The sequence below is a fragment of the Mastigoproctus giganteus genome, chromosome 4, assembly GCF_048544385.1.
Source record: "Mastigoproctus giganteus isolate SK-2022 chromosome 4, ASM4854438v1, whole genome shotgun sequence".
In the NCBI taxonomy this organism is placed as follows: Eukaryota; Metazoa; Arthropoda; class Arachnida; order Uropygi; family Thelyphonidae; genus Mastigoproctus; species Mastigoproctus giganteus.
In genome coordinates this window covers 143,227,722-143,242,717 of record NC_143578.1, presented here as the reverse complement: position 1 = coordinate 143,242,717, position 14,996 = coordinate 143,227,722, and the positions used below count along the sequence as shown (strand labels likewise).

At 39.3% G+C, this 14,996-nt stretch overlaps 1 protein-coding gene across 1 annotated transcript in view; it reads left to right on the top strand.

Annotated features, from left to right (window-relative positions):
* Positions 1–14,367, top strand: part of Orc1 (origin recognition complex subunit 1) — a 699,813-nt gene extending 685,446 nt beyond the window's left edge. The window contains exon 14 of the mRNA XM_090372377.1: positions 14,210–14,367. Within this exon, the coding sequence (XP_090228503.1) occupies positions 14,210–14,367 (158 nt within the window). The remainder of the gene's footprint in view (positions 1–14,209) is intronic.
* Positions 14,368–14,996: the final 629 nt, after the last annotated feature.

The following is a 14,996-nucleotide window of genomic DNA, read 5'->3' as shown; positions in this document are numbered from 1 at the left end:
CATCAGCCACAACCTGGTAGCAGATTGTTACAGCTTGCTGCACTTATATAGATCAGTAATCAGATCATGCCTGGACTACGGCATACCTGTCTTCGATTCTGCTAGGGAAAGTGCTTTATCTCACCTCCCTAACTAAAAATTTCTACCATCATAAGAACGATTCTATCTATCGACAAGATCGTAATACTTCAAATGCTGCCCGTGAGGGCACGGCCGCCTTGGTCAGTACAAAGATCCCGACCATACAAATTGTTTTGCAAACTGAAATTGAAGCTGTCATACGTTTGATAACCCAGATTGCATTAGCACTAGTATCAATCTATCTCCCACCAAGTCATACCTTCCCTTGAAAACCTGCTAATGCAGTTACTTTCCCCTGTCTGTCTCTTGGGGGATTTCATTGGCCACCACCCCATATGGGGATTGACTAATTAGATAGACATGGCCGACTAATTGGAACCTTTCTGGATAAGCAAACCTTACTGTTCTTTAATACTGGTGCACCCACTTACATACAATTACTGGCTCCTCCGTAGCCAGGTGGGCAGGAGCAGCAGTGCATAGCACATGCTTCTTGATTAGACCTGGATTCGAGCCCGTGACCTCCAAATAAGGAGGATGCGGAAAGGTCAGGGAATGACCACCGCATATCCCTGTAGCAATATGGCCTTAGTTGCTAATGCTCCTAAAAACCAAATAACAAACATAAAATTACCAACTAGACAAACTTCTGCAATTGATCTATCAATATGCTCATCGATTCTGTTTCCAATCATGGTATAGTCTGTTCTGGATGATCCCATGGGAAGTGACCATTTTCCAATTTGCAAGCTGCTCACTATCCAACTACCATTAGCCCAACCCTGCAGAAAATGGAAATTCTCTCAAGCCAGCTGGGTCAAATTTCAATCAGCTGTTAGCCTGGATGAGAAATTTATACGAACACAGCCGATAGATGGAGCCACAGATTATATCACGTCACACCTATTATCTGCAGCTAAATGCTAAATTCCTTTGTTGAATCCCTCTTCTCAACGGCGCCATAACTGTTGGTGGAATGAAGAATGTACAAGTCAAATGAATTCCAAGTATGGAATTCATTTTGTAGATCCCCAAACCACAATTAATCTTATTGACTATAAGAAGCTAAAGGCAAAAGCATGTCTCACACAAAGACAAGCCAAGAAGAATTCCTTGATTCGGTTCTCCTCAACCGTAAACAAAAACACTAATTCCAGGTTACTATGGAAGAAAATTCACCATTTTTTCCAGCAAGTTTCCGACCATCCCTTCCCCAATTCTTTCGTTGAATGGGCAGGAACTCTTCACTCCTGAGCACATTGCAAATGCCTTGGGCACAACCTTTTCCCAAGTTTCAGCAGCATTAACTTACTCTCTGAATTTCCAGAAAATTAAGACCACCATTGAACAGCAATCCATCAACTTTCGAATCTCTGTATTCCTTCCATATAACCAGCCTCTTCAATATTCTGAACTTCTGCATGCTATCAAAACAACATACAACAGTACCACTAGGCCAGATGGAATATGTTATGTCATGTTACATCTTGAAGAAAAAAATTTAAAAATACTGTTGTTCTTCTATAACCGAATCTTTCTTGAAAACCTTTACCCCACTTCTTGGCACCATGCCACAGTTCTGGCCTTTTTGAAACCTGGAAAAGATCCTACCAGTCCATACAGTTACAGACCAATTTCCCTCTCCAGTTGCCTCGGTAAGTTACTTGAAAAAATAATCCATAATCAACTTGTTTGGATCATAGAAACACAACTTCTGAGTAATAATCAGCATGGCTTTTGCCAGAACAGGTCTTCCTTAGATCTCATGATCAAAGCTGAGTCTGCAATTCGTAATGCCTTTGTAAAAAATGAACATCTTGTTATTATTATTATTATTGTTGTTGCTCTTATACTATTTCTCCCTGATTGGGGGATTTCATGCCGTGACAGGTACTGCTACCAAGTACACAGGGTGGTTGTAATGTCTGGTGTTACTGTTGATTGAAGAACTCTCTGACTTTCCTACAGGTGTTCAGGAATGCGACTTTCTGGAGTTCCTTGTAGGTGTTCTCTGGGAGACCTATTGCTACTAGGCTGCTGTGTAGTCTTTGGTACCATACTGGTGGTTGACATGATGACCGAGATGGTTGTTACTTCTTGCATATGCCACATCTCCTTGACCTCGTGTCTCAGGTTCGTGTACTTCATTTTTCCCTCATGGGTTTTCTGGACATTGCTAGTGTTGTTGGGCACTGCTATGTCAATCAGGTAAGTAGCCTTTTCCATCTTGTCCACAAAGATTATGTCCAGTCTCTTGTGCGGGATGCACAAGAGACTGGACTTATCTGTTATTATGGCGCGATACCAGTACAGCTTGTGGGTTTGTGTCTCTAGTACTACCTAGGGTTCGTAATTGTAGTATGGTACACTTTCTTTGGTCAACTGGTATTTCCTCACTAGCTTCTGATGATCCTGGCTACCTGGTCGTGTCTATGAGTGTACTCAGTCTGGGTGATCACCTTGCATCCCGTGGTGATGTGTTGGATCGTTTCTGAGGCCAGGTGGCATCGTCGACATGTGTCATCTGAAATTCCGGGCTCCTTTGCGATGTATTTTCTATAGTTTCTGGTGTTGATTACCTGGTCTTGAATGGCCAGCATGAATCCTTCAGTCTCGGGGAAGAGCGTCCCGCTTGTGAGTGAGCCATGCATTGGAAGCAATGTTATCGATGTGATCTTGATGGAGGTCATTGTAGTGTCTTCCTTGCCCATCTTTCTATCTTCGTTTCTCGTGCCGTCTGGGTGGGAGGGGTTTTCTCGCTTAGTTTGATTGGGTATACCACTTATCTATCTTCCTTATGGCCTAGTGGAGTGGTGCTGCTGTGTTGTTCTTGAAGTAATCCTTCAGATTAAATATCGCTGTTTTCTGTTGGTCTGTCAGGCCCCTTCCTCCCTCTTTCCGTACTGTTGTTAGTCTCTCCACTGCTGACTTCGGGTGGTGGCGAAAGACAAGGACATCATTGTCCTTGTCTTTCGCATGATATCTTCTAGCTTGTTGTTAGTCCAATCTATGACCCCGAATGTGTATGTTAGTACTGGAGCTGCATAGGTGTTTATGGCTTTAACTGTGTTCCCTCTGTTCAATTTTGCTTTAAGCTGGCTTCTGAGTTTCTGATGATATTTTTTGCTCAGGCACTTCTTGATTTCCTTGTGCTCTAGGTGCTGAGCCTGCATCATACCTAGGTATTGTTAGGTCTCTCCTGTCATAGCTTCGATCTCTTTACTAGTCAGCAGGTGGTAGTTTCTGCCGACTAATTTTCCCTAGAGCAGTGTGTGGGTCTTGCATTTGTCTAAACCAAATTCCATCCTGATGTCCTTGCTGAATTCTTCAGTGATCCAAAGTAGTTGCTGGAGTTGCTTCGCGGTTGCCGCGTAGAGCTTGATGTCATCCATATCTATCAGGTAGGTGAGGGTGTACAAGTTCTTTCTTCCTTCTTTGAGGTTATATCCATACTTGCTGCCATTAAGCATGGTGGATAGCAGGTCGAGACAGAACCACAGTGGGCTCAGAGCATCTCCCTGAAAGATTCCTCCTCTGATGGTAATTTGTCTGGTTGTGATGTTTTATTATTATTATTGCTCTTATATTGGGGGTTCCACCTCGTAACGGGTATTGCTACCAAGTACACAGGGTGGTGGTTGTTGTTATGTACATCAGGTTGTTATTATTATTATTATTACTAGCCATATAGTGCAAGGAAGCCTGAGGCTTATGCTGCACCAGCTAAAAAAAAATTTTCCGATTTACCCTGAGAGAGAGAGAGAGCGAAGTAGAAGGGAATCACCAAGGAAAAGAAGAATGATGATATTCAGCTCAGGACCCTGGATGGGCCAAGCCCATACTCTCCAGTTGTGAGCCTCTTGGGTTTTATGGTTTCCATAGACATAGAGAAGGCATAACCCCAGGGACTCACATCTGGTGAGTATGGGCTTGGCACACCCAGGGTCCTGAGCTGGATATCATCATTCTTCCCTTCCTTGGTGATTCCCTTCTATTTCTCTCTCTCTCTCTCTCTCTCTCTCTCTCTCTCTCTCTCTCTCTCAGGGTAAGTTAATTTTTTTTTTTTTTTTTTTGCTGGTGCAGCAAAAGCCTCAGGCTTCCTTGTACCATATGGCTAATGATAATAATAATAATTTGACACTACCTGGCATCGTGACATTCTCAGTGACCTCCATGCTCTTGTTCTACAAGGCAACCTGCCTATATTCATCAGGAACTTCCTCCAAAATCGTTCGTTCCAAGTTCGATACCACAACTCGCTTTCTATGATTTTTTTACAGGAAAGAGTGCAACCCTTTTTGCCCTTAGAATCGATTCCATCACAAAAGAACTTCCAAATACTGTTCAGACCTACCTTTATGCCCACAATCTCTCTATTTCTGGCCATTCTCAGAACATGAGATCCATTGAACAACAATTGCAGATATCCCTGAATAAAGCCCAAATGTGGGCAGTGTGCAATGGCTATCATCTGTCACAGCAGAAACTGTTGTAATTCACTTTTGCAATCAACGTAAATCACATACAGATCCTGAACTGCAGATGTCAAACTCTACCATTGCAATGACTAACAACATCAGATTCTTGGGATTAATCCTTGACAGGAAGTTAAATTTCTTTGAGCACGTTAAATTTGTGCATACTACCTGCCTCAAAAAGCTGAACGTGCTAAAAGCTTTATCTGCCCTGTCTTGGGGAGCAGACCGCACATCTTTGGTGCTCTTATATAGAGCATTGAACAGATCCCGTTTGGATTATGGTGCTCCAATCTGTGATTCTGTCCGAAAGAATAAACCACACTGACTGGATCCCATACAGCATAGTGCATTGCAGATTGCCCTTGGTGCTTTCAGAACATCTGCTACCCATAGTTTATATATTGAAGCTGATGAGCTTCAATATATATTTATTGTAGTGTTCGCAAGAAAACTCTACTTCTTAAGTATGCAGCCCGAATACAAAGTTGCTGTCAGCATCCTATTGAGCCATACCTCTTTAATCCACCACTGCAAAATATCTATAGAAATAAACCCAGTAAAATAAGACCGGCAGGAATTATTGAATTAATGCAGAGTTGGGCTATTCCTATTTTCAACAGGCAAAAATTAATGAATTACTCCCAACTACCTTGGACTCCCCCCTCATCAATTAATCTTATCTTCACAGGGCTGAGGGGGAGAGAATTGTCTACTGACAATCAATGTGAGACAACTCCATGCAAGCCATATTCAGAAATACACTTATTTTTTGATGGCTCACAATCACATTTGGTCGTTGGAGCAGTGGCAGAATTTCCCTCTACTATCATTTTCACTGCCCTTCCACCTGAGTACAGCAGCCTCTGTGCAGAACTTCATGCAATAAAATTAGCTTTAGACAACCTGAATTTTTACCCATCTCTAAAATACATAGCATACACGGACTCTCTCAGCTTGAATTACAGCAATGCAGAACTCTTCCTACAAGATTCACCCTATGTTAAATCAAATCAGAAGACTCCTATTACAAATTGAAGAATGCCATCAATCAGTGACCTTTTGCTGGATCCCAGCACATTCAGGGATAAAGGGGAATAAACTTGCTGATCAAGCTACTAAAAATAATCCATCAAGTTTTGATTTAACCTCCGTTCCGGTTAAAGCCTCTGACTACAGTCAGATCATACAAACAGCATGTCTCACACAGTGGAAAGAATTACGGCACACCCAAACCAATAATAAACTCTACCAGTTGAAACACGATCCAAAGTTTTGTCACTCTAGCACCAAAACAGCATGAAGAGAAGAAGTGGTACTTTCACCAGCACGAATCGGACAAAGATATCTGACTCACCTCCATCTTCTCAAAGGTGAAGCTCCTCCTCAGTGCCCATACTGTTCAGCAAATTTTAACAGTCAGACATTCTGAATGACTGCACTCACTATCAAACAGGACAAAACATCTGTCCTGTTTTCCCTGAGAAATATACGAGAACCAGTGACATTACAACATATTATTGGAGATGATGCAAACATCATCAAGTTTTTCTCTTATATGAAAATAATTGGAGTACATGATAAATTCTAAAATAATCCCTGTAAACAGAATCAAGTGGTTATGACTAAATTTTGTTTCTAGCATTTTCCTGTGCATAGGTGCATTATAGCCACAGCAGCTTATGCGCCATTAAACCCCCATAACACACACACACACACACACACTCACTCACTCTCTCACTTTCTCTCCAGTCATAATGAGGAAAAAGCCAGAACATGCATATGTGGACATGTGTTTTTGTAAAGGATGACTCCTAGAATGTCAGTTCATCTCTGCTTCCTATCTCTGTGAAGAAAGGTACTACTGCAAAAGTGCCAGACACTATCATTATGGAGGACTTCATTGCTAAGGTTGGAAATAGACAAAACAGTGCAGAAAAGGGAACTATGGGAGATGTTGGAAATGGTGAAAAAGGTAGAATTTGCAGAATCTCGAGGAATGTCGGTAATAAACACATTTTTCAAGAAAAGGGTGAACAGAAAGTGGACATGGAAGAGCCCAAATGGATTAACAACCAATGAAATAGACTTCATCCTCACTAACAGAAGATATATCGTGAATGATGTTGCCATCCTCAACAAGGTAAATGTTGGAAGTGATCACAGAATGGTAAGATACACACTTGATATAGATGTAAGAAAAGAAAGAAAAAAAACTGACTTGAGTAAATAATATGAAGGTCTTTGAGATAACAGAAGAGAAGAAAAAGCAGTATGTACTGGAACTTAAGAATACGTTTGAGCTTCAGCAGACTGTTCAAGACCAAGATATCAACAAAGAATATTACAACTTTCTGAAAGTGATAAAGCCCAAGAAACCTATAGGGAAAAACAAATTCAAAGAAGAAAAAATTAGTCAAGAAACACTTGTTATGATGAACTGAAGGCGACAAATAAAGAGCAAGATAAACACTGACAAGGAGAAAATTGAGTATACTGAGTTATGCAAAGCCATTAAAAAGAGGCTCAGAGAGGACATAAAAAGATTTAACACAAGAAAAGTAGAACAAGCATTAACGGAAAACAAAGGACTTAAATCAGCAGCCATAAGGATTAATACAGAAAGACAAATGTTACTGAAACTGAAGAATAGTGAAGTTGTACTTATAAATAGCAGAGAAGGCATAATTCAAATAGCAGAAGACTACTATAGAGAATTATACAAGGAGCGAGGGAATAATGCCAGCAGTGGGGAAGATGGATCACAAATTAGCAACACATATGACATACCCGATATTCTTCCTGATGAGGTAGAACAGGCGTTGAAGAAAATGAAGAATGAGAAAGTCCCGGGAGAAGATGAAGTTACTGTAGAGTTGTTAAAATTGGGAGGAAGAGACATAACACAAAAACTGGCAAGGCTCTTCACAAAATGCATTAGAAAAGGTGTGACGCCTAAGGAGTGGAATAATGCAATCATAGTTTTGCTGCATAAGAAAGGAGATAAATCAGAAATTGGAAATTATAGACCAATTAGCTTGTTTTCTCACATCTACAAGTTGTTCACAAGGGTCATTACTAACAGATTAGAAAGAATACTTGATGAGAATCAACCAAAAGAGCAAGCTGGCTTTAGGAAAGGATTCTCAACTATGGATCACCTTCACGTAATATCACAGCTAATGGAGAAAGCAAATGAATATAAAACACCATTATACCTGGCATTTGTGGATCATGAAAAGGCATATGATTTCATACAGCATAAGGCAATGTTTCAGACACTGGAAAGACAAGGCATAGATACCCCATGTATTATGATTTTGAAGAAAATATATGAGAACACTACCTCCTTTATTAGACTAGACAAAGACTAGCAAATTTAAAATCAAGAAAGGAGTTCGACAAGGAGACACAGTATCTCTGAAACTGTTTACTGCTGCCCTTGGGGAAGCTTTCGGAAGATTAGACTCATCGCAGAAAGGAGTCAATGTCAATGGAGAGTACCTAAACCATTTATGATTTGCAGATGACATTGTGGTCATATGCCACGATCCCAAAGAATTAGAGGAAACTCTTAATCAGTTATGCACAGTTAGTAAGGATTTTGGACTATAGATGAATACGGCTAAAACAAAAGTAATGATGAACAAGTATGCCAAAGAAAGGGACATAATGATTGAAGGAGCAGTAATTGAAAAGGTGGAGTCGTATACTTATCTGGGACAAGTTATTAGCTGTAATAATGATAAATGGCTGGAAGTCAAGAGAAGAATAAATTTTGGATGGATGGCATTCAGGAAATATAGTCACATACTGAAGAGCAATATCCCAATTTGTCTGAAACGTAAAATAATGAAGCAATGTATACTCCCCACCTTGACTTATGGAAGTGAAACTTGGGCACTCACCAAAAGAATGGAAGAGAAGCTGAGAACTACACAGCAAAGAATGGAATGAATTATATTGGGAATCAGACTGTTAGATAAGAAGAGAAACACATGGATTAGACAGCAAACTGAAGTAAAGGACATTTACTTGAGGTTAGCTCGAAGACATAATGACAGATGGACTAAGAAAATAACAGAATGGTACCCAAGAGGAGTTAGAAGAAAACCTGGAAGACAACGGCGGAGATTGATAGATGAAATTCATGAGTTTGTGGGTAGTAAATGGAGAGGCCTTCATCCTGCAGTGGATTAAAAATGGCTGATGATGATGACTTATAAATAGCAGAGAAAGCATAATTCAAAAAGCAGAAGACTACTGTAGAGAATTATACAATGAGCGAGAGAATGATGCCAGCAGTGGGAAAGATTGATCGCAAATTAGTGACACATACGACATATCCGATATCCTTCCTGATGAGGTAGAACATGCATTGAAGAAAATGAAGAATCAGAAGGTCCCGGGGGAAGACGAAGTAACTGTAGATTTTTGTTTTGTTTTGTTATTTAGTTTTTAGGAGCATTAGCAACTAAGGATAGGTGCATTATAGCCATAATAGCTTATGCACCTTTAAACTCCCATAACAGCAACAAGCAACTAAGGACATATTGCTCCGGGAGTGATATGCGGTGGTCATTCCCTGACCTTTCCGCATCCTCCGTATTTGGTGGTCACGGGCATGAACCCCGGTCTAATCAAGAAGTGTGTGCTATGCACTGCTGCTCCTGCCCACCTGGCTATGGAGGAGCCAGTTACTGTAGAGTTGTTAAAATTGGGAGGAAGAGACATGACACAAAAACTGGCAAGACTCTTCACAAAATGCATTAGGAAAGGTGTGACTCTTAAGGAGTGGAATAATGTAATCATAGTTTTTGCTGCATAAGAGAGGAGATAAATCAGAAATTGGAAATTATAGACCAATTAGCTTGTTATCTCACATCTTCAAGTTGTTCACAAGGGTTATTACTAACAGATTAGAAAGAATACTTGATGAGAATCAACCAAAAGAGCAAGCTGACTTTAGGACAGGATTCTCAACTATGGATTACTTTTATGTAATATCACCGCCAATGGAGAAAACAAATGAATATAAAACGCCATTATACCTGGCATTTGTGGATTATGAAAAGGCATTTGACTCCATACAACCCAGGGGCTTACAGGAAAACTCATGGTGTGTGTCTCAGGGTGGCTCAGGAGTGGTTTTTTTTTTGTTGGTGCAGCATAAGCCTCAGGCTTTCTTGTACCATATGGCTAATAATAATAATACAGCATAAAGTGATGTTTTGGACACTGGAAATATAAAGCATAAATACTCCATAAATTATGATTTTTAAGAAAATATATGAAAATGCTACTTCCTTTGTTAGACTAGACAAAGACAGTAGCAATTTTAAAATTGAGAAAGGAGTTTGACAAAGAGACACAATATCTCCGAAGTTGTTTACTGCTGCCATTGAGAAAGCTTTCAGATTAGACTGGTTGGAGAAAGGAGTTAATGTGAATGGAGAGTACCAAAACCATCTACAATTTGCAGTGATCATAAGTCATGATCCCAAAGAATTAGAGGAAAATCTTAATCAGTTATGCAGAGTTAGTAAGAATTTCGGACTAAAGATGAATATGGGTAAAACCAATAATGATGAACAAGTATATCATATATTTAACTAGGATAGGTCATTATCTGTAATAATAATAAATAGCTGGAAGTCAAGAGAAGAATAAATTTTGGATGGACAGCATTCGAGAAATATGGTCACATACTGAGGGGCAATATCCCAATTTGTCTGAAACATAAAATAATGACCCAATGTATACTCCCCACCATGACTTATGGAAGTGAAACTTAGACACTCACTAAAAGAATGGAAGAGAAGACGATAACTACACAGTGAAGAATGGAACGAATTATATTGGTAATCAGACTGTTAGATAAGAAGAGAAACACATGGATTAGGCAGCAAACTCAAGTAAAGGATATTATCAAAACTAAAGAACTGAAATGGTCTTGTGCAGGACACATAGCTCGAAGACATGATGACAAATGGACTAAGGAAATAACAGAATGGTACCCAAGAGGAGCTAGGAGAAAATCTGGAAGACAACGGTGGAGATGGACAGGTGAAATTCACGAGTTCGTGGGGGGTAGTAAATGGATAGCCATTGCAGAAAACAGAAGGAACTGGAAAGTTGCTGGAGAGGCCTTCATCCTGCAGTGGATTGAAAATAAAATTGCTGATGATGATGCGAGAAATGTAGGTTTGTGTGTGTTCTGTTATTGTGTCTGGCCACTTGGCTACCCAGAAGTATCAGTCACATAGAGAGATGATTGGGACTGGCCCACCTCACCATGGGAAGGTAGACCAGTACCAATAGGGTTCGTACTTTCTCAATTTGAGACTCTGACCCACCTGATGTTGCTAAAAGGTGGGCCAGATCTTCTACTGGCCCACTCCAAAGGAGTGAAAAAAATAAAAAAGAGAGAATTCCCCATGGTGTATTAATAAAATAATAAAAAAAAGAGTGAATAAAAAGAATGAAAGAGGCTCCAGGTAGTTCTAGCTGGCTTCTGCTTAGAATACAGTCATCTTACACACTCTTTCATGCTAAGCACAAATGACTCTCCTATGTGTGAGAATTGTGAAAGTGTTTTAAGCATTTGGCATATTTTAATTGAGTGTCCACGTTATTGATACGAATGCGTTTTATATTTTACCACTTAGTTAAGAAACACGTAACATCTAAAATCTATAAAGTGCATCCAATTGACACGGGTGGTGGACAGTGCAATGAGTCTGTTTGGTGTGACATAAACACTGGGAAAGGGAAAATGAGAGTAGGAGTATGGTAAAGACTTAATGATGCTGATGAGTACAATGAACAGTTGTTCAAAGAAATAGAATCGTCCAGTAAATCAGAATGTTGTGTAATGGGGGATTGTAACTTTAAAGATATTGACTGGAACTTGTGAGTTGGTCACTCGCACATTACAAGGCTTTTTTGAATTTACGGAATGATTCCCTTCTACAGGCATGTTCAAGCGGCAACCAGAGGGAGTGTAATACTCTATCTGCAGTAGTGATTCTTCATGCATTAAGAATCAGCAGATAAAGGAACCACTAGGTGTTAGTGATCACAATGTGCTGATGTGGGATTCATTAAAAGATGTAACTACCGTCAGGGGTAAAGGGAAAGGTTTTTGCTTTTGTAAATACAGTGGGATCAACTGATGATGTTAATGAAGCAATCATGAAAGCTACTAGGCTTTTTTGTCCCAACTAAGAAATACTGTTCAAGGTTTAGGCCAAAATGGATGTCAGATGAATTAATGGGACTTGTGGCTGAGAAGAAAAATGCATGGGATGCATATAAATCATCAGGTTGACACAGAAGCCTGTGGTATAAGCTGGTGTGTAATCAAGTCACAAAGGATGTTATGCAGCTAAAGGCAAATTAAGAGAAATCTTTGGCAAAGGATGCATAGAAAAACAGCAAAGAGTTCTTTACTTATATAAAGAACTCTTTGCCTCTAAAAGGACGGGGATCAATCACATTTGCCCACTTGGTATTGATGGTTAGACTCTTGAGGATCGGGATCACGTAGCTGACAAACTGAATGAGTATTGTGCATCTGCATTCACACATTATAACTCATGTGTGAATGCAGATGGGAATTCCAGAAATTAATCAAACTCTGGCAGGGAGTGAAATGATTTTGTAATACAGTCAGTCCTCGTACAGCACGATAGTTGTGTTCCTAGAAACCCTCGTGCAATGCAAAATCGTGCAATATAAACAACAGGCCCTATGGGAAAAATAGGGTTAGGTGCCGACCACCCAAGATTGAACACACATTTGTAACCAAAACATTACCAAGCACAATAAATAATAGTAATAAAATACTACTATTACATAATAAAATATTGCTAACGCTTTTGCTTCTGTCGTAAGCAAACTTGTTTTTTTGTTTGATTTTCTATCCAAACAGTTGATACCGTTGCATCTCTTCCAATTCTTCGTGTCTTAATCTAATGGATTTTAATTACACTTTGAGTTGTTCCTGCTATGAAAGTTTTTATTTTCTCTGCATTCTTTGTAATTCTCGGTGTTGCCTCATTAAGTCTGTAGCACGTGCAATATCACATGATCTTACATTTCACTCAAAGCGTTTCACAGTTTCATATTTTTTCACTATTGACAGTGGTGGACTGGCCGTAAGCCTTACCAGGGAAACCCCGGTGGGCCGGAAGCCGGTGTGATTTTGGCCATAAACCGTGGTATGAGGCCACTATAAATTTTTCCAGGTAAGAATTTTTGACCCAGTCCGCCTCTGTTTATCGATATTGCTTTTTTTTTTCTCTCTGAATCTGCAGTGTCTTCACCAGGACGCTTTCTTTTCACACCTTTTAAGTATTTTTACTCATTTTTAAGGAATAAAGCACAATTACAAAATGAGGAGGCGTGCTCGATGTACATAAACAAAGCTGCGCGCGTGTAGCAACTGAATAAACAACACCATAAAGGCAGAGATACACTATTAACACCTCACATTTTACTAAAGCACATTTCTAGGGGTTACTACCATAAAACAATAAAAACAATTTCCAGTTGCGTTTCTGCTAGTAGGTGTGTGTTATAGGCCTAATGAATCTGATGAGTATAATGAGCAATTGTGCAGAGAAATAGAGTGGGCCAGTAAATCAGAATAAAATAAATAAATTTTCTGGGTAGAATTGATCGATAAGGCTCTCATCATATTCTCCCTTCTATCGTATCCATGCAGAATTGCAGACACTTTCACATTCAACCCTAACGTGCGACTTTTTTTCAACATTGACCTGTGACTGTTCAGTAAATCTGCAGATCTCTTACTCTTAATGTCATTAGTTCCAACGTGTACAACATCACCTTTTTTGTACCCTTAAAAGATGATATCTGCTCTGCAACGTCATCAACTTCTGTCCCTGGCAGACATACCCTGGTCCTATTCCACCTATCCTTGCATAGTATATTCCCCATCTCTCTGACAATAGAGTCACCAACAATAACTAGTTCCTTTGGGACAGCACATGTTGCCTGATGCACAGGAATGAGCTCTGCCGTTGAGCTGGGCAGCCGAGAGCTTGATGGGCCCCTCATATTAAATTCTTTGAGGACATTTACCCTACACCTCAAGCTCTCATAAAAGTCCATCAGAATGCTGAGTTGGTGCCTAATGTGACTTGACTCTCTAGATGCCTAGCACACACAAAGGCTAGATCATATCCTGTATTAGAAAGGGTGGCAAACATTTCACATTTCGCACATTTTTTGAGACTGTGATGTGTTGGAGAATCGCCCCCTTCGTTTCTCTCCCAAGTCACAGCACTCTTGCTAATCTGTGATATTTGCTTCACACATAAATTTAAATGGAGGAAAGACAATTGTAGAATAGATGAGCAGAAATTTGCCTTTACCCAGTGGGTGGTTGATTGATTGCTGGAACAAACTTCCATCTGTCATTGTAGAAGTTCACAGCTTAAATAAATTCAAGGCAGAACTAGACAAAAATTTGGAGTTAATGGATGGGAACATTATTTTTGAAGGCAGGAGCATCTCTAGTACAAGTAGTTAACTTGTACTGCAAATACTTCATTGTAATTAATTAATTTGAAATACCTTTGTTCAATTATTAATTCATTTATTGCTGTTTTGTTTTGTTTTGTCAGGATATTCTTCTCCAACTGCATCAGACTTATCAGCATTATGTGCACGCCTTGGAAGCTGCCAAATTATCCTGGTAGATGGTGGAAAAAATGATTTATTTCAGAAAATAAGGTTAAATGTAGGTGTGGATGATGTTAACTATGCTCTTCTAGATTTTTAAATATAAAATATGAAAAGCAGATATATTTTTAAATGTAGTATTGAAATAAGACAAAAATAAAGTTGCAATATACTGTTGTGGACTAAATTGTAATTCATTACATCTTGTATGAAATTAATCCCGTATGACAAAAGTCAGAAATTATTCATTTGTTTCAGTTTATTTTATGGTAAAAAAAGTATCGTTTTTTGTAAGAAACAGATTATTTCTTCATAACTGGATCCTTTTCATTAATTTCCATTACCTTTCAATACTTGACCATACTCAGCATATCGATAGTACACAAGAACACATGCATTTGATTCCTATAAAATAAATTCGATATTGACAGCATTTGTAGTAACTGGTTTGTTTTCATTTTTTATCCGAGTGGCACAGGCACGTGTAGATGATGAAGCAACCTTCCAGGCCCCAAATTCCAAATGATTTAGTGACTAAGCAATTTATAGTGAATTCCTTATAGAATACAGGGCTATAAGTTCAAAGAGGTGTTAAAACCAAATCTCTCCCTCTGCAATGAAGTCTAAGGGAAAGCAACCAAAATCTTAGAAGGAAAATCACTCTGTTAATTTCTTTTTATTCATTAATAAGACTAATCACTAATCCACTAACATCCAGCTGCTTGGTTA